This window comes from Nomascus leucogenys, chromosome 13 (assembly GCF_006542625.1).
Source record: "Nomascus leucogenys isolate Asia chromosome 13, Asia_NLE_v1, whole genome shotgun sequence".
Lineage (NCBI taxonomy): Eukaryota > Metazoa > Chordata > Mammalia > Primates > Hylobatidae > Nomascus > Nomascus leucogenys.
Window position 1 is genome coordinate 28,324,284 of NC_044393.1, and position 24,575 is coordinate 28,348,858.

General features: G+C 40.0%; 1 protein-coding gene, 1 non-coding gene and 1 pseudogene across 7 annotated transcripts in view; 1 reads left to right on the plus strand and 2 right to left on the minus strand.

The window, feature by feature from the left end:
• The window catches only part of RBM39 (RNA binding motif protein 39), a 41,367-nt gene extending 17,606 nt beyond the window's left edge, over positions 1-23,761 (plus strand). For 4 of the 5 annotated variants that reach the window (XM_030826529.1, XM_030826528.1, XM_030826525.1 and 1 more), the window contains 11 exons: positions 158-275; positions 595-747; positions 3,591-3,728; positions 9,462-9,527; positions 12,454-12,658; positions 13,749-13,826; positions 17,530-17,580; positions 19,609-19,690; positions 22,049-22,154; positions 22,628-22,706; positions 22,792-23,761. In XM_030826529.1, the coding sequence (XP_030682389.1) occupies positions 213-275; positions 595-747; positions 3,591-3,728; positions 9,462-9,527; positions 12,454-12,658; positions 13,749-13,826; positions 17,530-17,580; positions 19,609-19,690; positions 22,049-22,154; positions 22,628-22,706; positions 22,792-22,892 (1,122 nt within the window). In that variant the 5' untranslated portion in view covers positions 158-212 and the 3' untranslated portion in view covers positions 22,893-23,761. The remainder of the gene's footprint in view (positions 1-157; positions 276-594; positions 748-3,590; positions 3,729-9,461; positions 9,528-12,453; positions 12,659-13,748; positions 13,827-17,529; positions 17,581-19,608; positions 19,691-22,048; positions 22,155-22,627; positions 22,707-22,791) is intronic. The other variant, XM_030826526.1, reaches the window with a different exon arrangement.
• On the minus strand, positions 4,531-8,787 carry LOC105740659 (annotated as a pseudogene). The gene is made up of 2 exons (XR_004033046.1): positions 8,769-8,787; positions 4,531-4,987 (listed from the first exon to the last, which is right to left on the minus strand). The product of XR_004033046.1 is annotated as a 60S acidic ribosomal protein P1 pseudogene (transcript).
• On the minus strand, positions 9,705-9,804 carry LOC115838165. Its single transcript, XR_004033204.1, has one exon. It is a non-coding gene; the product is annotated as a small nucleolar RNA U13 (small nucleolar RNA).
• Positions 23,762-24,575: the final 814 nt, after the last annotated feature.

Genomic DNA, 24,575 nt, shown 5'->3' on the forward strand with positions numbered 1-24,575 from the left:
TACACTAAAATCTCAGAATTCACCACTAAAGAACTCATCTATGTAACCAAAACCCACCTGTACCTGAAAAACTGTTGAACTATATGAAGAAATAAGAAAGATAAAATTATTTTAAAATCTGTTATGATGTTAATTTTACATTTTTTACTCCTATTAGGGAACCTATTGATAATTTAACTCCTGAGGAAAGAGATGCAAGGACAGTCTTCTGTATGCAGCTGGCGGCAAGAATTCGGCCAAGGGATTTGGAAGAGTTTTTCTCTACAGTAGGAAAGGTAATCTTAACCTGTTTAGGGAGGTCAAGTAGGTAGAAATTGCAAGAGAAAAACATCTAAACATCAAATACTTCATTTAATTTAGTACCAGTATTTGTTTGTGGTAATGTTTCCATTTTGCCTCTTACAGTATTGGAGTTGATAAATGTTACCACAAATTGGTTCAGAGATACAGATAGGATATGGGAATTGTCCTACAGATTTACTTTTTTAATTAAATTTTTAAAAATACCTTCATCCTTCAACATTAATGTCTCTTGAAATAATTCTACATGCGTTACAATGGATGGTTGCACAAACAACTGTGTTTTCTTTCTAGGTTCGAGATGTGAGGATGATTTCTGACAGAAATTCAAGACGTTCCAAAGGAATTGCTTACGTGGAGTTCGTCGACGTTAGCTCAGTGCCTCTAGCAATCGGATTAACTGGCCAACGAGTTTTAGGCGTGCCAATCATAGTACAGGCATCACAGGTAATTTTTTTCTTGGTTAAGAGTTTGATTATTGATGGTATTGAAAGCCTCCTGTTGCATGGTATAGTGCTGTTGTGTTCTGTGACTGCTACTCATTACGTTGAGTTGGATGTTCTCAGGACTTTTTTTTTTTTTTTTTAACTTTGCCTTTATTAACATTGATATAGTTTTCTCAGGACTGTCGTCCTGTCGTTTCTCCTTGTGTTTGAAATGTAATAATTTTGCCTTTTTTTGGTTTTGTTTTTGAGCTGGAGTCTCGCTCTGTCACAGGCTGGAGTGCAATGGCATGATCGCCGCTCACTGCAACATCCACCTCCCAGGTTCAGGCGATTCTCCTGCCTCAGCCTCCTGAGTAGCTGGGATTACAGGAGCCGGCCACCACGCTTGGCTACTTTTTGTGTTTTTAGTAGAGATAGGGTTTCATCATGTTGGCCAGGCTAGTTTTGAACTCCTGACCTCAGGTGATCCACCTGCCCCAGCCTTCCAAAGTGCTGAGATTACTGTTGTGAGCCACCACACCCAGTCTTGTTTTTGAGATAGAGTCTTACTCTGTTGCTGGGGCTGGAGTGCAGTGAGATAATCACAGCTCACTGTAGCCTTGACCTGCTGGGCTCAAGCAGTCTTTTCTCCCCAGTTTCCTGAGTAGCTAGGTCTACAGGTGCATGCCACCACTCCCAGCTAATTTTTAGATTTTTTGAAGAAACAGGGTCTTGCCATGTTGCTCAGGCTGGTTTCAAATTGTCAGGGTCAAGTGATCCTCTGGCCTGGGCCTCCTGAAGTGTTAGGATCACTTGAGCCACACTGCACTTTGACAGCATTTAATATTTTAGTTTTTTGGCCGGGCGAGATGGCTCATTCCTGTAATCCCAGTACTTTGGGAGGCTGAGGTGGGCGGATCACCTGAGGTCAGGAGTTTGAGACCAGCCTGGCTAACATGGTGAAACCTTGTCTCTACTAAAATACAAAAATTAGCTGGGCATGGTGTCATGCGCCTGTAATCCCAGCTACTCAGGAGGCTGAGGCAGGAGAATTGCTTAAACCCTGGAGGCAGAGGTTGCAATGAGCCGAGATCACGCCATTGCACTGCAGCCTGGGTGACAAGAACCAAGACTGTCTCAAAAAGAAAAAAGAGTTACTCAAATTATTTCCTATATTGGAAGACAAACTTAGTGGCTGGGTGTGGATTGGCAGGACCCAGGGCTGAGAAGTAGCATATTAAGAGGTTTTTAATTCATGCAACAACCCGTTGTAGAGCAGTACTACCCAATCAATGTACTCTAGTTTGTTAACAAGAGAAGCCTGTGTTAGAATGCAAATGGACAACTTTTTTTTTTTTTTTTTTTTTGGGGGGGGAGGAGATCTTGGTTATGGAGGGATGACAGCTGACTCAAAATGTTTGCTTGGTGATAAGGTTTATGTTATGGCATATACCCCTTATTTTATCACAAAGTACGTTCGGTTATACCAATCTCGAGTATTTTAGTGAATATTGGTTGTGTCTAACAATTCCAGGAAGGATTTTTCTCTGTATTTAGTATTTGTGATATTAGAATGCATCTTAAGATTGTTGTCAGAATGTAGGTTTGTGATTCATTTTAGGTGTGAAATGTAGCCTGCTTACTTTTTTTTTTTTTTTTTCCTTGAGATGGAGTCTCGCTCTGTTGCCCAGGCTGTAGTGCAGTGACGCAATCTCGGCTCACTGCAAGCTCCGCCTCCCGGGTTCATGCCATTCTCCTGCCTCAGCCTCCCAAGTAGCCGTGACTACAGGCACCCACCACCACGCCTGGCTAATTTTTTTGTATTTTTAGTGGAGACGGGGTTTCACTGTGTTAACCAGGATGGTCTTGATCTGACCTCGTGATCGGCCGCCTGCCTTGGCCTCCCAAAGTGCTGGGGTTACAGGCGTGAGACACTGCACCCAGCCAGCCTGCTTACTTTATATGTGACTGGTATATGCTCTGAAAACATTCTAAAATCAGCAGGGTGTGATGTGGGGTGTGCTGTAGTCCCTGGCAGTCTCTAGTGGATGAGAAGGAAGGATGATCACTTAAGTTTAGGAGTTCCAGACCAGCCTGGGCAACATAGTGTGAGACTCTGTCTCAAAAAAAAAAAAAAACTCTAAAGAAATAAAATTATTTTCATTGTGGTTTTATACACACACATTTGGCATTTTAACCATTTTTTTGACCATTTTTAAAGTGTACAGTTCAATGCTATTACATTTATAACGTTGGAATAATGCCACTAATCATTTCCAGAAGTATTCATTACCGCAGATAGAAACTGCACTCTTTTTTTTGTTTGTTTTTGAGACGGAGTCTCACTCTGTAGCCCAGGCTGGAGTGCAGCCGTGTGATCTCAGCTCACTGCAAGGTCTGCCTCCTGGGTTCATGCCTTTCTCTTCTCCTGCCTCAGCCTCCTGAGTAGCTGGGACTACAGGTGCCCACCACCGCACCTGGCTAATTTTTTGTATTTTTGGTAGAGATGAGGCTTCACCATGTTAGCCAGTATGGTCTCAATCTCTTGACCTTGTGATCTGGCTGCTTTAGCCTACCAAAGTGCTGGGATTACAGGTGTGAGCCATCGCGCCCGGCCAGAAACTGTACTCTTAAAGCTGTAACTCCCTAATTTCCTGCAGGCCCTTGGTAAAATGTAATCTACTTCCTCTCTCTGAATTTTGCATGTTCTAGATGCCTCCTATTATGTTGATCCGTAGTATCTGACTTTCGTAGGGTAGTATTTTTATCACTCTAAACTTTGACATTAGTTGTTATGCAAATAGAAGGTGTATGTCTTTAAACTGCTCTGTATTATCTCTATGTGACGTGTATTTTGTCTTCTAGGCAGAAAAAAACAGAGCTGCAGCAATGGCAAACAATTTACAAAAGGGAAGTGCTGGACCTATGAGGCTTTATGTGGGCTCATTACACTTCAACATAACTGAAGATATGCTTCGTGGGATCTTTGAGCCTTTTGGAAGGGTAAGTCCACGTTCTTCAATGAATCTTCAGTAGGTTGTTGATCTGAGTATAACTACGTAATTTCCGTATGTCTTGCTTTGTTATCTTTCTGTGAGATTAATATTAAGAGGATAAGGGCTGGTTTTATAAAAATTGCTGTGACAACAGATTAAAATAGGTCACTTGATAGAAGATACTTAAAGAATGTTACTGTTATTCATAATGCCATGTGAAATGCATAATGGGTATTAGAGTTATTAAAAAGTCCACGTTGGCTGGGCATGGTGGCTCATGCCTGTAATTCCAGCTACTTGGGGTGCTGAGGCAGGAGGATGACTTTAGCCCAGGAGTTCAAGGTTGCAGTGAGCCATGATTATGCCACTTCACTCCACCTTGGGTAACAGTGTGATCCTGTGTGAAAAGAAGGAAAATTGTTAAATCATACGAAGACTATTATTTTTTAGTAGGATTTTTTTTTAAAGATTGTTTTTAAAAGAAAGTTGAATATCTTAAGATTCTTCTCTGTTGGCTGGGTGCAGTGGCTCATACCTGTAACCCCAGCACTGTGGGAGGGAGGCCGAGGTGGGTGGATTATGAGATCAAGAGTTCAAGACCATCCTGGCCAACATGGTGAAACCACGTCTCTGTTAAAAATACAAAAATTAGCTTGGCATGGTGGTGCGTCTCTGTGTTCCCAGCTACTCAGGAGGTCGAGGCAGCAGAATTGCTTGAATACAGGAGGCAGAGGTTGCAGTGAGCCGAGATGGCACCACTGCACTCCAGCCTGGCGAGACTCTTATCTTTTTTTTTTTTTTTTAAAGTTCAACTTTTTATTGAACACGTTATAAAAGAGGTTTAGTCAAAAAGACCAAAGCCCATGTCATCATCAGACTCCTTGGATTCTTCTTTCTTTGCTTCCACTTTCTTCTCCTCAGCTGGAGCAGCAGCAGTGGAGGGGGCAGGACCTCCTGCGGGTGCAGCACCAGCTGCTGGAGCAGGTCCACCGGCCCCTACATTGCAGATGAGGCTCCCAATGTTGACGTTGGCCAGGGCCTTCGCAAACAAGCCAGGCCAAAAAGGTTCAACATTTACACTGGCTGCTTTAATGAGGGCATTGATCTTATTCTCCGTGACTGTCACCTCATCATCGTGCAGAATGAGGGCCGAGTAGATGCAGGCAAGCTCGGAGATGGACGCTATGGCGTGGGCGAGTGTAGGGCTGGCGCTGCCGGACGCTGTGCTAGTTGCTGGATGAAGTGAGGGCCTCACCCCAACGCGGCCTTAGCTTCCTTGGAAGGACGGAGCACCTTGGCCGCAGCTGAGGAAAAGGGTCAAGACTCTTACTCTTATCTTAAAAGAAATTAAAAAGACTTTACCCGGCCGGGTGCGGTGGCTCACGCTTGTAATCCCAGCACTTTGGGAGGCCGAGGCGGGCAGATCACGAGGTCCTGTAGTCCCAGCTACTCGGAGAGGCTGAGGCAGGAGAATGGCGTGAACCCGGGAGGCAGAGCTTGCAGTGAGCCGAGATTGCACCCTGCACTCCAGCCTGGGCGACAGAGCGAGACTCCGTCTCAAAAAAAAAAAAAAAAAAAAAAAAAAGACTTCGTCTCCCTGGTTATGTGCTCAGTTCCAGGCCTTGGTAGCCTGATTAGATTTGCCGTTTTTCTGTCTGTTGAAATCTTCAGTGGGTGAATGCTCCTCTGGCAAGGCTGTTCTGCCTAACAGTATGTGATCCACTTCTGATCCACTCTGGTACTTTCTCCATTGACTTTTTGAGACAGAGTCTTATTCTGTTGCCCAGGCTGGAGTGCAGTGGCACAATCTCACCTCGCTGCAAACTCCTCCTCCTCTGTGTTCAAGCGATTCTCCTGCTTTAGCCTCCCGAGTAGTTGGGTTTACAGGTGCCTGCCATCACGCTCGACTAATTTTTTTTTTTTTTTTTAAGAGACAGGGCTTTACCAGGTTGGTCTCGTACTCCTGACCTCAGGTGATCTGCTTCGGCCTCCCAAAGTGCTGGGATTACAGGTGTGAGCCACTGGACCTGGCCTCCACTGACTTTTCTATCAGTAACATGGATCTTAGGTGGAGGTTGACATGCCATTTTGTGCTATATGGAGAAACGAAGTTCAGAGCAGTTGGGGCCACATGAGCTGTTACGTGGCAAAGTCAGGAACCAGCTTGATCTGCTTCCCAGGCTCCATGAGGCCTTGTGTCTGGCATTGTGGTCTTGAGCTCAATTCACAGCAGCTTGGCTTTTGTGCTAGAGGACTTTGTGCTATCTACCTAAACCAAGAGTGTCCAGCTAGTTCTGTGTTAAGGAGAGACAGTTTCCAAGACTGTCCTGTCACTGTGAGGAATGAACCTTTTCCACTCAATAATTTTAGCAAAAGGCATAAATTTAAAAGGAGCTAGATAGAACAAATAAAATGACTTTTAAAAATATATTCACCGGCCGGGTGCAGTGGCTCACACCTGTAATCCCATCTCTTTGGGAGCCTGAGGCAGGTGGATCGCTTGAGGTTAGGAGTTTGAGACCAGCTTGGCCAACGTGGTAAAACCTTGTCTCTACTAAAAATAGAAAAATTAGGTGGGCGTGGTGGCGCATCCCTCTAATCCCAGCTACTTAGTAGGCTGAGGCAGGAGAGTCACTTCAACCCGGGCGGTGGAGATTGCAGTGAGCCGAGATCACGCCTGGATAACAGAGCCAGAGTGTCTCCAAAAAAAAAAAAAGAAAGAAAAGAAAAAGAATAATCATGGATATTTGAGAAATCTGTGTACCATATAAAACTGAACATCAGGAAACAGTTGATATTTAAATTATTTTTATTACTCTAGAGTATGATTTGTCAAACTGTTTCTTAAATTTTGAGATGGGAGTTTCACTCCTTGCGCCTAGGTCGGAGTGCAGTGGTGCAGTCTCGGCTTTACTGCAACCTCCGCCTCCCGGGTTCAATTGATTCTCCTGCCTCAGCTTCCTGAGCAGCTGGGATTACAGGCTCTGATCACCACGCCCAGCTAATTTTTGGTATGTTGGTCAGGTTGGTCTCGAACTCCTGACCTCAGGTGATCTACCCGCCTCGGTCTCCCAAAGTGTTGTCATTACAGGCGTGAGCCACTGCGCCCGGACCCATTTTAGGTTTTCAGTGCCATATGGTCTTGTTGCAAGTACTCAACTCTCTTCCAAACAGCTGTAAGCTATTAAGAAATTGAGTATGGGGTGGGCACAATGGCTCATGCCTGTGATCCCAGCACTTTTGGGGGTTGAGTCGGGTGGATCGCTTGAAGTCAGGAGTTTGAGACCAGCCTGGCCAACGTGGTGAAACCTCTTCTCTACTAAAAATACAAGAATTACCTGGTCTTGGGTGGCATATGCCTGTAGTTCCAGCTTACTCTGGAGGCTCAGACAGGAGAAACATTTATAAAACAAGTCAAGCTGGAGTTGGTTCATGGGGTATATGTAGTTTGCTTACCTTTGCCCTAGAACAATTAGTATGTATTAAGTGCCCAACTCCAGTAAACATAATGTAGCAGCTTTAATAAGAAGCCCTTTTTAAAGGTTTATTTAGTTTATTTTTTTTTTTTTTGGAATCTGAGTCCTGCTCTGTTGCCTGGGCTGGAGTGTGGTAGCTCACTGCAACCTCTGCATCCCAGGTTCAAGCAATTCTTCTACAGCTTCCCTAGCAGCTGGGATTATAGGTGCATGCCGCCACGCCTGGTTATTTATTTATTTTTTTTTTTGAGCTGGAGTTTTGCTCTTGTTGCCCAGGCTGGAGTGCAATGGCATGATCTCAGCTCACCGCAACCCCCATCTCCCAGGTTCAAGTGATTCTCCTGCCTCAGCCTCCCAAGTAGCTGGAATTACAGGCATGCGCCACCATGCCCTGCTAATTTTGTATTTTTAGTAGAGACAGAGTTTTTCTCCATGTTGGTCAGGCTGGTCTCGAACTCCCAACCTCTGGTGATTCGCCCTTCTCAGCCTCCGAAAGTGGTGGGATTACAGGCATGAGCCACTGAGCCCAACCTAATTTTTTGTGTTTTAGTAGAGACAGGGTTTCACCGTGGTGCCCAGGCTGGTCTCGAACTCCTGAGCTCAGGTAATCTGCCCACCTCAGCTCACACCTACAGGTGTCAGCCACCAAGCCCAGCCTAAATGTTTATATTGTTTATTTTTTGCTAGCTAATGCTCCTAGAATATCTTATCCCTATCATAGCCCCGCTTCATCCACGACTACCCCTTTTCTAGAGGCAGCCCTTACCCGTTTTTTTGTTTTGTTTTGTTTTTTTACATCCTTCCATAGACTTTCTGTGGCTTAGCAAATACTAGCAAATAAACTTTCCGTCTCTTTTTTAAAATTTTGGTAAAATATACTTAACATTAAAAGTTCCTTCCTTGGGCTGGGCACAGTGGCTGACGCCTGTAATCCCAGCACTTTGGGAGGCCGAGGCGGATGGATCACGAGGTCAGGAGATCAAGATCATCCTGGCTAATGCAGTGAAACCCTGTCTATACTAAAAATACAAAAAATTTAGCTGGGCGTGGTGGCAGGTGCCTGTAGTCCCAGCTACTTGGGAGGCTGAGGCAGGAGGATGGTGTGAACCCGGGAGGCAGAGCTGGCAGTGAGCCGAGATCACGCTACTGCACTCCAGCCTGGGCGACAGAGCGAGACTCCGTCTCAAAAAAAAAAGTTCCTTCCTTGTTTGAGACAGAGTCTCCGCCTGTGACTGAGGCTGGAGTGCAACAGCATGATGCAAGCTCACTGTGTAGTGTCCACCTCCTTAACATGGGATCCTCCTGCCTCCCAAAGTGCTGGGATTACAGACCTGAGCCAACCCACCTGGCTGGATGCTCTGTTTTAATTTTTCATACCTTTTTTTAATGGACAGCTAAATTGGGAGATTGTGTTACAGTTCACTGATTGAACGTAAACTCACTGGTTTTTAGTTAGTACCATTCACAGAATTGTGCAGTTATCGCCAAATTCATTGTATATCGCCAAATGCATTGGAATAACTTTTAGTTATTCCATTTTTACGATTCTGTCTGGTATAATTGGAAGTTACTGCTTGGTGTTTTTAGCATAGTGGGAAGGAAACATGTTGATATTGTTTCTACCTTCTAATGGTAATTTACAAAGGATTTCTGTTTTTCAGTGATTTAGTATTGATATAAAAGTTAATCTTAGGTTAAAATCATAGTTTTTTTTCTCCCCTCTGCTCCCCAATGCATAATTTCTCGCTTGGGAAGTTTCTAGAGTTTATTTTATTTTATTTTATTTTGAGACCAGGTCTTGTTCTGTTGTCTGGGCTGGAGTACAGTGACGTGCTCTGGGCTCGTTGCAACCTCTGCCTCCCGGGTTCAAGCTATTCTCCTGCTTCAGCATTCCGAATAGCTGGGGCGTACAGGCTTGTGCCACCAAGCCCAGACAATTTTTGTATTTTTGGTGGAGACCTGATTTCATCATGTTGGCCAGGCTGGTCCCAAACTCCTGACCTCTGGTGATCCGCCTCCCTCAGCCTCCCAAAATGCTGGGATTACAGGCGCCAACCACCATGCCCAGCCTAATTTTTTTCATTTTAAATATAAAATTATAGTTTCTAGACTTTAAAAAGACTTCTTGGTGATGAAGTTTTGTGGTAAGTCTTCTATTTTGTAGGATGAGGAGACTGGTAGATTTTTAAAACCATGTCTCAGGGAATAAAGTAGTTTTGTATTCTGCTTTTGAGTTAAATAGTAATTATGCTTTTCAATTATAGATTGAAAGTATCCAGCTGATGATGGACAGTGAAACTGGTCGATCCAAGGGATATGGATTTATTACAGTAAGTAATTACCATAATTATATTACTTAGGGGTTTTGTTTGTTTGTTTTGTTTAACTGCGTTTGCTATGTTGCTCAGATCAGTCTCTAGCTCCTGGCCTTAAGTGATGTCCCACCTTAGCCTTCCAAACTGCTGGGATTACAGGACTGAGCCTCTATGTCCGATCAAAAAAGTTTTTTTCACAGCAAAGGGTAATATGCCCTTGTAAGAAAAGGCAGGCACAGCTCACACATGAATGTGAAAACCAAATCATCACACTTAGGAACTCCTAAAATTTTTTGATCCAAGTTGCATAGTAGAAGTACAATAATAGTTAATAATGGTGGGGAAGGTGGCATGTTTAATATTTTCAAGTGCTTTAAATTAGTTTTTGTGGCCAGGCGCGGTGGCTCACTCCTGTAATCCCAGCACTTTGGGAGGCCGAGGCGGGTGGATCAACTGAGAACACCAGCCTGGCCAACATGGCGAAACCCTATCTCTACTTAAAAGTACAAAAACTAGCCAGGCATGGTGGCGGGCGCCTGTAATCCCTGCTACACGGGAGGCTGAGGCAGGAGAGTTGCTTGAATCGGGGAGGCGGGGGTTGCAGTGAGCCGAGATCGCACCACTGCACTCTAGCCTGGAGAACAAGAGTGAGACTCCGTCTCAAAATAAATAAATAAATAAATAAATAGTATTTCACACAGTTGCTACTTTTTAGTAAGCAGCGCTTACCATTTATTATATGATGAAAGTTTATTAGACGATGTGTTAGTCCATTGTGTGTTGGTATAAAGTAATACTTAAGACTGGATACTTTATAAAGAAAAATTTTTTTTTATTAGAGACGAGTCTTACTGTGTTGGTTTGGCTGGTGTCAAACTCCTCGGCTCAAGTGATCTCCCACTTCAGCCTCTCAAAAAGTGCTGGGATTATATGCATGAAGCTCTGCTTCTGGCTTTTAATTTTTAATTAATTAACTTGTTTCATGAGCTAGAGTCTTACTCTGTTGCCCAGGCTGGAGTGCAGTTGAGACCAGCCTGGCCAACATGGCGAAACCCCGTCTCTACTAAAAATACAAAAATTAGCTGGGCATGGTGGTGCTCAACTGTAATCCCACCTACTCGTGAGACTGAGGCAGGAGAATTGCTTGAACCCAGGATATGGAGATTGCAGTGAGCCAAGATTGTGCTATTGCGTTCCAGCGCTCCAGCCTGGGCAACAGAGTAAGACTCTGCCTCGAAAAAAAATAAAAGTAAAAATGAATAAATATAAAATAATTTAAGAAAATAGGTTTATTAGGTTCTGCAGGCCATGCAAACATGACACTAAGAGCTGCTCAGATTCTGTGGTGGCCTCAGGAAGCTGTTACTCGTGCTTCGCAGAGCCTTTACTTGTGGTTATTGCTTGGAGGAGCAGGTGTGTCACTTGGAGAGAGGGAGAGGAAGAGAGAGGAAGATGTCCTGTGAAGTAACAGAGCAAGGACCCTCGCCCATTAGCAGGGGGGAGTGCACCAAGCCATTCATGAGGGATCTGCCTTGTCATACCTCTTGCCAAGTCACACCTTCCACAGTGGGGATCACATTTCAACATGAGGTTTAGAGGGGACAAGGATCCAATGTATTACTGTGTTCCTATTATCCTTTACTATATGCTATATATACATATAGAATATATATATGGTCAGCCAGCTATTCATATAATTGAATGTTTTATACGTCCATCTCTGATAACCTTTTGACACATTCTTAACAGTTAAATAAATGAAGGTCTGTTAACGATTCTTTTTTACTTAAGATCCTTTTTTTAATGTACATACCTCACAACCAAGACCAGAATTGTCTTGTCAAGTGTTTTGGGCTGTGCATGGTGGCTCACGCCTGTAATGCCAGCATTTTGGGAGGCCGAGAGGGGTGGATCACCTGAGGTCTGGAGATCAAGACCATCCCGGCAAACATGGTGCAACCTCATCTCTACTAAAAATATAAAAAATTAACCGGGCGTGGTGGCCGGCGCCTATAATCCTATCATCTAGGGAGGGTGAGGAAGAATTGCCTAAACCCAGGAGGCGGAAGTTGCAATGAGCCGAGATGGTGCCACTCATGTTATGAAACTCATATACATGGTGGAACTTTTTTCAGATGTGTGAGCTCTATAACCTTTTAAGGTCCTGGAAACATAGTATTTTTTAAAGTACATTATATATCTCTATCAGGAAATTAAAATCGTTAGCTTATATCTACATTTCAATAAAATGTAAGTCTGTTGCTATGTTGATAGCAAATCTGTTTAACTTACTGGTCATTGGGCTGTTACCTACGTCAATGAACTGGTGAAAGGAGAAAATTTATGAAACATAGCTCACCAATTTTATTTTTTTATTCTAGTAACTTTAGAGTGGATATTTTCCACCTTTTCTTTTTCTCCAAATAGCCATTGTGGGTATATGTGTGAACCAAAATTTTATGTATATGTAATTTATATCAAGTTACATATTTAATTGCTTATGTATGAAGTATTTAGTGTTTTATATATGAGGATTATATTGACTATTTTGTCCCTGGGCACATTTTTATTAGAAAAGTACTAAATTCTACCTCAGGTGATCTGCCTGCCTAGGCCTCCCCAAGTGTTGAGATTACAGGTGTGAGCCACTGCACCCAGCCAGTTTTCACATTTTCTAACCACAATCCCCATGTTCTCAAATATAAAGTTGTCATTACTTGTAATATCTTTTATTTAAACTACCACATCAACAAGCCTAATTTGCATTAGCTAGTGTTGTTGTCATGTATATTATGTTTGCTACTTATACAGCTTGTAATTTCTGCCTTAGTATTCAGGAGTAATTATTGAATATGCTAAAAATATAAATAGATTTTTAAGTATAGTTTATATTTTAAAAACTAAAACACTGTCTCCTGTCCTTGCCTCCCCCATCATACAGTTTTCTGACTCAGAATGTGCCAAAAAGGCTTTGGAACAACTTAATGGATTTGAACTAGCAGGAAGACCAATGAAAGTTGGTCATGTTACTGAACGTACTGATGCTTCGAGTGCTAGTTCATTTTTGGACAGTGATGAACTGGAAAGAACTGGAATTGATTTGGGAACAACTGGTCGTCTTCAGTTAATGGCAAGACTTGCAGAGGGTAAATGTTTCTTGCTATTATGAATGATTTACTGTGAGTATTGTAGTGGAAAAGAAAGGTAGCCATGTAAACTAAGAAAGGGAAAAAGATTTTATCTTATTTTGTAGTTGGCGTTATCCTTGGTCACACTGCATATTATTTTATAGATGATGTGCCTTGTATTAATGTATGGAAATCTATATTATGTGTTTTGAACGCCACAGCATAATTTGCAAGATTTCTTTTCCTTTATGTAATGTTTATATGTCATACTTAGGAATAAATTTAGTTGCAGCTATTATAATGTTACAAGTTTTTCTTTTTGTAATTTCTTATTTTTTGATGCAGGGTCTGGCTCTGTTGCCCAATTTGGAGTGCAGTTGTGCGATCCTGGCTCACCGCAACCTCTGCCTCTTTGGCTGAAGCCATCCTCCCACCCTAATCTCTAAATAGCTGGGACTAACAGTTGCAAACCACCACCACCACACCTGGCTAATTTCTGTGGTTTTTTTTTTGTTTTTTTTTTTTTTTTGGTTGGTTGGTTGGTTGGTTGTTTTTAAGAGATGGGGTTTCTGCCGGGTGCGGTAGCTCACAACTGTAATCCCAGCAGTTTGGGAGGCCGTGGCGGGTGGATCGCCTAAGTTCAGGAGTTCGAGACCAGCCTGACCAACATGGAGAAACCCTCTCTGCTAAAAATAAAAAATTAGCCGGTCATGGTGGCGCATGCCTGTAATCCCAGCTACTCAGGGGGCTGAGGCAGGAGAATCACTTGAACTTGGGAGGGGGAGGTTGCAGTGAGCCGAGATTGGGCCATTGCACTCCAGCCTGGGCAACAAGAGCCTGTGCAACAAGAGCGATACTCTGTCTCAAAAAAAAAAGAGAGCGAGAGATGGAGTTTCACAATTGTTGCCCAGGTTGGTCTCAATCTCTGGGATTTAAGTGAACCACCTCCCTTGGCCTCCCAGAGTGCTAGCTAAGTTACAGGCGTCAACCACCACACTCGGCCCTCCTTGCAATTTATTTTAGTGAAGTGATCATGATATTAATGACCCAGGAAACTTCGTTTCTCTGCTCTCAACATAGTAAGAACTTTAAGACTATTCTTTTACAGGTACAGGTTTGCAGATTCCACCAGCAGCACAGCAAGCTCTACAGATGAGTGGCTCTTTGGCATTTGGTGCTGTGGCAGGTAGGAATTGAATCTTTTCTAATTTTAAATCGTTTTTTCATCTAATTCGAAAATTTTCCAAATTTTTACATTTAAAAGGACTTACTGAGAATTCAATTCATCAAGTACTTACAGCCTGTTAGTTTGTAGTCTTCTATTTAAGGAAGTGGAGACGTAGGGTAGAATTAACCATGCATCAAAATGAGCTGTCAGGACAATTTTAAACCTTGCACCCCAGTTTTTAGTCGAAATTCATTGACATAAGTTTCTTTTAAAATATATCAGTTTTATTGAATACTACAAGGTGTATGTTGTTTGATCGAAAAAATATTTGTAATATTTGAATTCAGAAAATACCAGAGGCACTTAAAAAAGCTTTACTTAAAACTAAGAGTGTTGAGACAGTTATTTTTCTTTATTGTACATAAAAATTTAAGATCATGAAATGGGAGATGGAGCTTTTGGAGGCAACAGGAAAAGAAGGGTGAATTGACGTTTTTACAATTGTGTAAAAAGGGATTTAGTTCATAAAACACTCATTCCCCTGCGCCCCCCCAACCCCTCTTTTTTTTTTTGGATAACGGTAGACTTGCTCTGTTGCCCGAGCTGGAGTGCAGTGGCGCAGTCTCGGCTCACTGCAACCTGTGCCTCCTAGGTTCAAGCAGTTCTCGTGCCTCAGCCTCCCGAGTAGCAGGTATATTTTTAGTAGAGATGGGGTTTCACCATGTTGGCCAGGCTAGTCTTAAATGCCTTACCTCAAGTGATCCGCCCACCTTGGCCTCCCGAAGTGCTGGGATTACAGATGTGAGCCACTGCGTTGGGCGCTCATTTCTTAATTTAATTACCTGTAATTTTTACATTGACCCAAATCTAGGAGATACGATAGGATCTAATTTTGAAATGTCAAAGACATGCTTTTAGAACATTTTAAGAGGAACCTTTTGTTATTTTGTTGGTGGGGGATGGAGTCTCACTCTGTGGTCAACCTCTTCCTCCTGGGTTCAAGGAATTCTGGTGCCTCAGCCTCCTGCATAGCTGGGATCACAGATATTTCCCACCACACCCAGCTAATTTTTGTATTTTTAGTAGAGACCTGCCTGCCTTGACCTCCCAAAATCCTAGGTTACAGGCATGAGCCCCCTCACCTGGCTGGTCCTTTGACCTTATATATATATATGAAGTGAGACTGTAATTGAGAAGATATAATTTAGACCCTGGTAGTACCACATCTGAATATATGAAGAGGTCCTGTGGTTGCTTCATGATTTTCTTCTAGATTGAAAGCTCAATATTCAATTAAAGTAGAAGATAATTTTTGTTTTTACATTTATTTTTTCACTGTTTTGCCTTCTTAGTGGTTGTTCTTAAGTGTTGTGAGTTACCTTTAGAAAACCTGCCTTTGGTTTCATTTCCTTTCTATAAATTGTATGACTTATCTTGAAATTTGACAAGCAGTTACTCCCTAGAATTTCTGACAACGAAGCCAGTTTATACTTATAAGAATCAGAACCAGTAAGGCATTTGTGTATTTAACAGTCATTTGATCCCTCCTCAAGTATCTTTATTCCATTGGATTAATATATAATTTATTTTGAGCTTATAGTGTTAGCTATTCGATCCTTTAATTGTCGATTGGTACGTGCTCTAATTGATAGTAAACTCATTACTTAGAGACTTATACCCTATTATTACAGTTTGAAAGGTTTTTTTTTTTTAACCAGAAAACTTTACCTGTATTGCTTCCCATTGTTCATATTGTTCTTTGACAATATAGAAAATTTTTAGTTCATGTTCTAGGTATTCCACTAAAGGGTGGTGAAAGATTTCTTCCTGCCTTCAGGGAATTGATACAGTGACAAAGGTGTCATTTATAGACAATTTTCTTACACCCTGGATGCTGTATCAGATACATTGATTTGCTCTTAATCTTTAGTTAACTGAAGATGATCCACTGTTAAATATCAGTTCTACCGTTAGCCTTTATTTTATTATGTATGAATGTACCTCTCAGGTTCTTTCTCATCGTGTAGTTTATATTAAGATTGTTTGAATGTAGTCAGCTAAAATCCTAAAGCTCCGTATGGATTCCTGACAATAGTGTCCCTACCCTTTATCTATGTATCTAGTTACATTCCCTTTTTTAGTGCTGGTGGTAGAGATGATTTTAAAGATCATTCTGTTTTATTAGACTTGCTATAAATTTCTTCTGCATTAATAACCCTCACGTTTTAGGTGAATATCTGTGTAACTGGGTATTTTTCTCCAGATGGTGGTCATTAAAATATTACATATAACTTGTTGAAATAAAATTGTTGAGTGTTTACTGTGTTTGAGGTGCTTGTCCCCTAAGTCTTTTAAAGCTATTGAGTGAAACTAGGGATGGGTCATCACTATATCCACATTATTTTATTCTGCCAGTTTGATAGGCCCTTTCTAAAATAGGTTAGAGTCCTTATCTTTATGAAACCCATGCTTTATTTTTTACTTCGTCACAAATGATATGACAAATCATTTTTGAAATTAGGATTGGGTTGATAGACAAAATAGCATGGATTTCTGATATCTATACATTTTTTCCCATTTTAGGAAAAAAAAAGACAAATTCTGTTATTATTTAAAGTTTATTGACACTGTTCACATGGTCATATCTTCAAGTTCCTTCAGTATACACCAGTTACATTTCTTCAGCTCCCTGAGATGCCAATTTTGAGCACCTAGGACTCAGGTATTTTATCCCAATATAACTTGGGCTGCAGATCCCTGTACATTTTTGCCCATGTTGCAAGAAACCCATATATGTGGTAATAAAGTGTTGCAGTTGAATCAAATTTTAATGAAAATTAGGTTACTGAATCAAGTTGTATATTTCTATAAAAACTTCAAGAGAGCATTATAGCACTGTGGCAGATTTACTGTTCAGACTTGCTACTGTTTCACTCTGTAGCAGCTTTAAGATGGCGTGCACTGTAGAAATCTAACAATTATATGAGAAAATATATTGGTCACATCCCTCTTATTTTTAATACTGATTAGATGTTTTCATTTTCCTAAACTTCATAGCTTTTAAGAAAACTCAAGAGATTTTTATTTCTGCCTTGCTAAATTTTTACACTAGGCCAGGAAATCATTAATCAAGTTGCCCCATTATGGGCTAGATTTGACAAGTTAAATCTTTGAAAAGTCCTTAAAAAAATAATATATGCATACTGTTGGAATGGTGTATTTCCCAATGGTGATGTTCTTCCTAAATTGGGAAATCATTGAAACTGTTACAGCTTTTTGATGTGCAGTATTTACAATTTTATAATATCCTTTTAAAGTGTTAAGTACTATGGCCACTAAAATATAAATACTTGTATTTCCCAAGTACTTGGAATTGAATTCTCAAGATCAGGGTTTTTCACTCATTTTCTGACCGGTGTGCTTCCCTTTCCCCATTTCCCATTATTCCCAACTGTATAGTAGTGTAGTGGAAAGGATCACTTGAGATGTGAAAGAGTAGTCTAGTCTAGGAAGAGAGAGGGAAAAGTAAGTTTCCCAGGATAAGAGGGGGAAAAAAAGGCCCCAAAGCCTTCTCAATGAGGAATGGGGAAGGAGGTTTTGCTGCCAGGTTTTACTAAGTACATTTGAATAAACCCTGCTATTGTAGTCCTCTTTTATTAATACTTTCCTGACATTTACCCTGTTAGTTGAGGCTCTTCATTGTTCCTGCACTGAGCTGTAGAATTCTCTTTTGTTATAGATTTGCAAACAAGACTTTCCCAGCAGACTGAAGGTGAGTTGAAGTGTTCATATTTTTTATTTTTGTCTTTGAAATAGAATTAAATGTAGTAAGACAGTTTTCTGTACTTATTGTCATATTTTTATACCAGTAATTTGGACCGAATTTTGACACAGTGGCACATAGTGGTATACTCATAGTAATCTGTCTGTATTTCAGAAGACCTAACCCAAGTTAACGGACTTTAAAAAAATCAAAATAACAATTTTTTTTTGCTTTAGTTTGCTTAAAATTTTCAACCTTGTTTTTGTTTTATGCCTATCTGTGTGTTCTAAGTGTTGGTAAGTTGCATATAGAAGTCAGGAAATGAAGTATTCTCTTGTTAAGGAGTAGGCAAGTATTTTAGAACATGGAATCTGGCAGTTGTCTTAGTATAAAGTTATGAATCACGCTATAAAACTCACCTTTTTTGCTTAAGACATAGTACTCAGTGATTTATTTAAGCCAGTACCAAGCAATAAGAGGTTTATCCATATTTAAATTACATGCACATTTCAGAGAAACCATTCATTAAGTAGGCTATGATTTCTTGTTTTTAGTTATCACTAAATCTCTGTTGCTTGACATGAGCATTTCGCTATTAATGTAAGTTCTATATCTTTTGTAGGAGTATGCTTAATGTTTAGGGAAATGATTCTGTATGAGAAAGATATGTCATGTTCCATCATAGTCAAGAATTAAGTTTTTTCACAAACAAGATGCTTCTACTCAGTGCTGTTTTGTTAAGAGATTTTTAAAAGATTTTCCTAGATTTACTGTGTTCTGCATTGATCTAGCTTGAACGTGAATGTTTGTATAGTACGTTTTCTTAATATTTTTTAGTATTCTTAGTATATAATCATACTAAACTTGAGAAACTGGAAGAATCAAGTCTTCCTCAGTTCTGTTTAGACTTTCTAGTTTTTTCAAGGATATTTCCGTATCTTCTGTAAGCTACATAGTGAGCTTCATTTTTGCAGTTATACACTCTTGAATCTTTTTTTTTCTAGTAGAATTTGACGTTATATTAAAATTTTGTTTTATTTAAAATAAAACTTTATTAAAGAAAGAAAAAATACTTACATGTTACAGAGAAGCTAAAGCACTTGTTGTAATGCTACCAGAAAGTCATCATTTATGATATATTTCATGCACAGTCCTAATTTCTTGGTGTATTATTTCTGATACTTTAAGTGATCGTTTATTTTAATTACCGTAATTTCTAATGCACTGTTTTATCCTTAGCTTTGTTTGTTATTATGTTTTGGAATGAAATTTGGTCAGATAATATGATTACGGTGAGTTCTGTAACAGCTACTGGTAATATTTTTGTAAATCACGTGAAAGCATTGGAGCAACTGTCTTGGAAAATGCTCTTTAAACTTCAAACTCCAGTATGTTTTGGTAGTAGTGGATATTACACATATATGCTGCTCTTTTCAGTGTTCTTTTATTGTGCTAAAACATTTTTAAAACATTTGATTTATTAATAGGATTTATTTTTCTTAATAGGATTGTTAATAGGATTTATTTTTCTAGGATATTGTCTTTAAACACTTGGATGATTTTATATGTTTTTTAATTCTTTTATAATTAGTTTGTAGATTTAAAAACCTTCATGGGCAGAAAGCTAAGAAATAGGAAAGGATATAGATTTATTTGGCATTTCAAAGGATTTTGTTTTATTATCCTCTCTTATTTGGGTATAAACTCAAATCTGTTTTATCCTTTGTCTATTTGGATTGATGCATATTGAGATTTTGTCTAATTGAACTGATTTTGATAACACGTAAAGTTTAATTTTCCTGTTAAAATAGGACTCCCAGATTTCTGAATGTCTGTTTCAAGTATTAGGTTACCTCAGTTTTCTGGCACCTAAAAGCTACTGATACATACATTAGTGGCAGTATAAAATAAGTTAAAATACTCCAGTGACATCCTAGTTACATGCTTGGGGTGGGTTTTTGGTTTCGTTTTAAAGTATTTATGAGGGATACTTTCATGCATTTTCCATGAAACTAATTTTTCTCTCTCTCTTTTTAGCTTCAGCTTTAGCTGCAGCTGCCTCTGTTCAGCCACTTGCAACACAATGTTTCCAACTCTCTAACATGTTTAACCCTCAAACGTAAGTAATGGACTTTATTCTTGATATTTCCTATCAAGGTGTCAATAGAGTTTTACATATTTCTCTGTTTTTTTTTTTTTTTTTAAAGATGGAGTTTCGCCAGCAGTTGAGGGTTTGCTATGTATGACATTTCTGTATTTTATCACCCTCTTCCTGCAACATTATTTCTGTGGAATCTACCTGCCCTTTTGTTTTTTAGATACAAGGGCTTGGTTTTGTTACCAAGGCTGGTTTCAAGGCGCTAGCTTTAAGAGATCCTCCCACCACAGATTTCCAAAGTGCTGGGATTACAGGTGTGATTCATGGCACCCAGCCTTTGCCGCCTTTCTTACGTGATCCAGGCCCAGAACCCAAACTCAGGCACTGTATAGATGACCAGTTTGGTAAACTACTAACCTAGCTTGTTGCCAGTTGTTGATTGAGCTTCCCATTACTCCACTTCGTTTCTGTTCCTCTGTATACAGCCACTTTCTATTCCCATCATGAGCCTTTAGGTCTCCATTTGCATATTGCAAATACTATGTTCCATGTAGGTAGCTCAGTCAGGGCCTTGTTCTTCACTTCAAAAAAGGTTCCCTTGAGGACTGGCTGTCAATTTGTGTTGCTGTGTTGGTTGTTGATGAAAATAATAAAATGATTGATTACATTAAAGAAAACAAAAAGGATGGAGTTTCGCTCTTGTTGTCCAGGCTGGAGTGCAATGGCGCGATCTTGGCTTACTGCAACCTCCACCTCCCGGGTTCAAGCAATTCTCCTGCCTCACCCTCCTGAGTGGCTGGGATTACAGGCATGCGCCACCACACCCGGCTAATTTTGTAGTTTTAGTAGAGATGGGGTTTCACCATGTTGGTCCAGGCTGGTCTCAAACTCCCAACCTGAGGTGATCCGCCCACCTTAGCCTCCCAAAGTGCTGGGATTACAGGCATGAGCCACCGTGCCCGGCCTGCTATTTCCATATTTCATTTGAAACTGCATAGTTTTGATCCTTTTAAAATAACTTTTCGGCCAGGTGCGGAAACTATGCCTAGCTAATGATTAGGATGCTAATAACTATTAACATTAGAATGCTAGTAACTATGCCTACCTAGTGATTAGACTGCTATTTTTTAACTCTTCTCATTGGTTTTATAAATCGTATTTATAATATAGTACATCCAATCAAAATGTAGATTTTTGTTTCGATTTCGATAAGTTACATTTCATATAATGGCAATTGTATGACTGTTTCATCCAAAGAGTCTTGAATTCTTTTGTTTTCCTAGTACCAAATTTACTTTAGTTTTATCTATGAAATGGTGATAAACTTTTGTTGTAAGTATCGTTTGATAGCATTGAAGTATTTAACTTTTTTTGTTGGAGCCAGAGTCTCACTCCAGGTTGGAGTGCAGTGGCGCCACCGGCTCTATCTCAGCTCACTGCAACCTCCATCTCCCAGGTTCAAGCAATTCTCATGCCTTCCGAGTAGCTGGGATTACAGGGCACACCACCACACCCAACTACTTTTGTGTTTTTAGTAGAGACAGGGTTTTGCCATGTTGGCCAGGCTGGTCTCGAACTCCTGACCTTAAGTGATCTGCTCGCGTCAGCATCCGAAAGTGCTGGGATTACAGGCGTGTGCCATGATGCCTGGCTGATTTTTGTATTTTTATAGTAGAGATGGGGTTTCGCCATGTTGGCCAGGCTGGTCTTGAACTCCTGACCTCAAGTGATGTGCCCGCCTCAGCCTCCCAAAGTGCTGGAATTACAGGCATGAGCTGCTGCGCCTAGCCCATTTAACTATTTAAAAGTCACTTTCAAGTTATGCAGTCATAAAGTAGGATGGGATCAATATTTTCTATCTTATTTTGCTTTGATTTTCCCCAGAGCCCTATCTATATCTTTTTAAATTTTTTTTTTTTTTTTTTTGAGACGGAGCCACCTAGGCTGGCGTGCAGGGATTTGATACTGACTCACTACAACCTCCGCCTCCTGGGCTCAAGGAATTCTCCTGCTTCAGCCTCCTGAATAGCTGGGATTACAGGCACCTGTCACCACTCCTGGCTAAATTTTGTATTTTCAGTAGAGACCGGATTTCTCCATCTTGGCCAGGCTGGTCTCCTGACCTCTGGTGATCTGCTCACCTCGGCCTCCCAAAGTGCTGGGATTACAGGCATGAGTCACTGCGCCCGGCCCCATTGAAAATTTGTTTTTCAATACTAGACTGCAGTGTTCTTTGGGGCAGAGACGTTCTCTCAATGTGCTTTTTTTCCCAAAGTATTTTTTTTTTATTCATAGAATATTTAAATTTTTTGATACATTTGTAAATATATAGTTTGTTAGTTTCAATAGTATTTAAGAGTCCTTAATACTTTCTTACAGAGAAGAAGAAGTCGGATGGGATACTGAGATTAAGGATGATGTGATTGAAGAATGTAATAAACATGGAGGAGTTATTCATATTTATGTTGACAAAAATTCAGCTCAGGTATTTTCATCTTTTTTATAAATGATGTTAGGTTGTTCATCTCTACCTTAATCTTCACACATATGTGGCGCATGTTATGGTCACTGTCTTCCATTATAGTTTTTGTGTGTGTGTGTGCCTGAAAGTAGCTTTAATATAGTGGCTAAATAAACCCTCCAAAATAAAATCAGTAACAATTTGATCAGGGCATGAGAGGATTTCTAGTAATGCTTAAAGCTTGCCATGAAACCTTGGCATCTTGATTCATTCTTAGGCTGCATACAAATCATAGAGAAAAGATAAAACGGCAAATTTGGGAGTAGAAGTCATTTTTTAATAAAATTCTACGTATACTTATTAGCCAGTGGAACAATTATGGTAAACCATTTTGTGGTTATAGAGCACTAAGTTTCTACAGGCAACTTGAATAAACATAACCTGGGTCCATTTTGCATACAGCAACATCTTTACCTTTTTTTCATTTTTTTCTGTAGGGCAATGTGTATGTGAAGTGCCCATCAATTGCTGCAGCTATTGCTGCTGTCAATGCATTGCATGGCAGGTGGTTTGCTGGTGAGTTTGAATTTATTTTTTTGACTGATTGTTATTAAGGCTCTAAAATGAAGATGCTAAACCCAACATGTGTTTCTTTTAATAGGTAAAATGATAACAGCAGCATATGTACCTCTTCCAACTTACCACAACCTGTTTCCTGATTCTATGACAGCAACACAACTACTGGTTCCAAGTAGACGATGAAGGAAGATATAGTCCCTTATGTATATAGCTTTTTTCTTTCTTGAGAATTCATCTTGAGTTATCTTTTATTTAGATAAAAATAAAGAGGCAAGGATCTACTGTCATTTGTATACAATTTCCTGTTACCTTGAAAAAATAAAAATGTTAACAGGAATGCAGTGTGCTCATTCTCCCTAAATAGTAAATCCCACTGTATACAGAACTGTTCTCTTGTTCTGCCTTTTAAAATGTTCATGTAGAAAATTAATGAACTATAGGAATAGCTCTAGGAGAACAAATGTGCTTTCTGTAAAAAGGCAGACCAGGGATGTAATGTTTTTAATGTTTCAGAAGCCTAACTTTTTACACAGCGGTTACATTTCACTAATGTTGATATTTGGCTGATGGTTGAGCAGGTTTCTGAAATTACACATTTAGTGTATGGAAATACAAGACAGCTAAAGGGCTGTTTGGTTAGCATCTCATCTTGCATTCTGATCAATTGGCAAGAAAGGGAGATTTCAAAATTATAATATTTCTTGATGGTATCTTTTCAATTAATGTATCTGTAAAAGTTTCTTTGTAAATACTGTGTGTTCTGGTGTGTCTTAAAATTCCAAACAAAATGATCCCTGCATTTCCTGAAGATGTTTAAATGTGAGAGTCTGGTAGGCAAAGCAGTCTGAGAAAGAAATAGGAAATGCAGAAATAGGTTTTGTCTGGTTGCATATAATCTTTGCTCTTTTTAAGCTCTGTGAGCTCTGAAATATATTTTTGGGTTACTTCAGTGTGTTTGACAAGACAGCTTGATATTTCTATCAAACAAATGACTTTCATATTGCAACAATCTTTGTAAGAACCACTCAAATAAAAGTCTCTTAAAAAGGCCACAGGAGATCTTCATTTTTCAAATGTTTTAAAGTTACAGAAATTTGAGAATAGAATTAGCTTCTTTTAGTCTCAATTCAGTAGTTGCCTCTTGGGGGGAAATGTGCCCGAGTCTGCGGAAACTTGCCCTCACGTTGCCCCCCATGAATTCCTTTATTCCATTATAGCCTAGCCCTGTGTATTTTAGAAGAATGTATCAAAACTGAGGGGTTTACCAAAAAGAAAAGCAAACAGCCTGGCCTTAAAACCTGGGCATTCTTGGTCTGCATTGTCTGGACATATTTGTGAAGAAATTTTCACCATTTACAATACATACCTAACAAAATGGCTTAACTTCAAACTGGTTTCCCAAATTGACATATATTAAATCAATATATTAAATAAGGTGCATATATTACTCTATTAAGGGGTTTTGAGCTTTCATACTAGTTGGGAAGCAAGCTGTCACCATTTATACTCAATTCTCTTCAACTGTTTATATCTTGGTAAATCTTTTGAGTAGAAAATGCTGCTCCTAACTTAACCTTCAAATACTGATTTCCTTACCTCATTTGTTCAACATTTTTTGTGAGCACTGAAGCACAAGTTTTACAGGCTTATTCAGAATTTCATATCAGTCGTTTTGTTTGACATTTATCCCATTAATTGTTCTAGTGATTTAATTTGTATGGAAACTCCCAAGGTTCAATTTCTTTTTCTTTTTGAGATGGAGTCTTGCTCTTTGGCCCAGGCTGGAGTGCAGTGATGTGATCTCGGCTCCATCTCCCAGGTTCAAGCAATTCTCCCACCTCGGTCTCCTGAATAGCTGGGACAGGT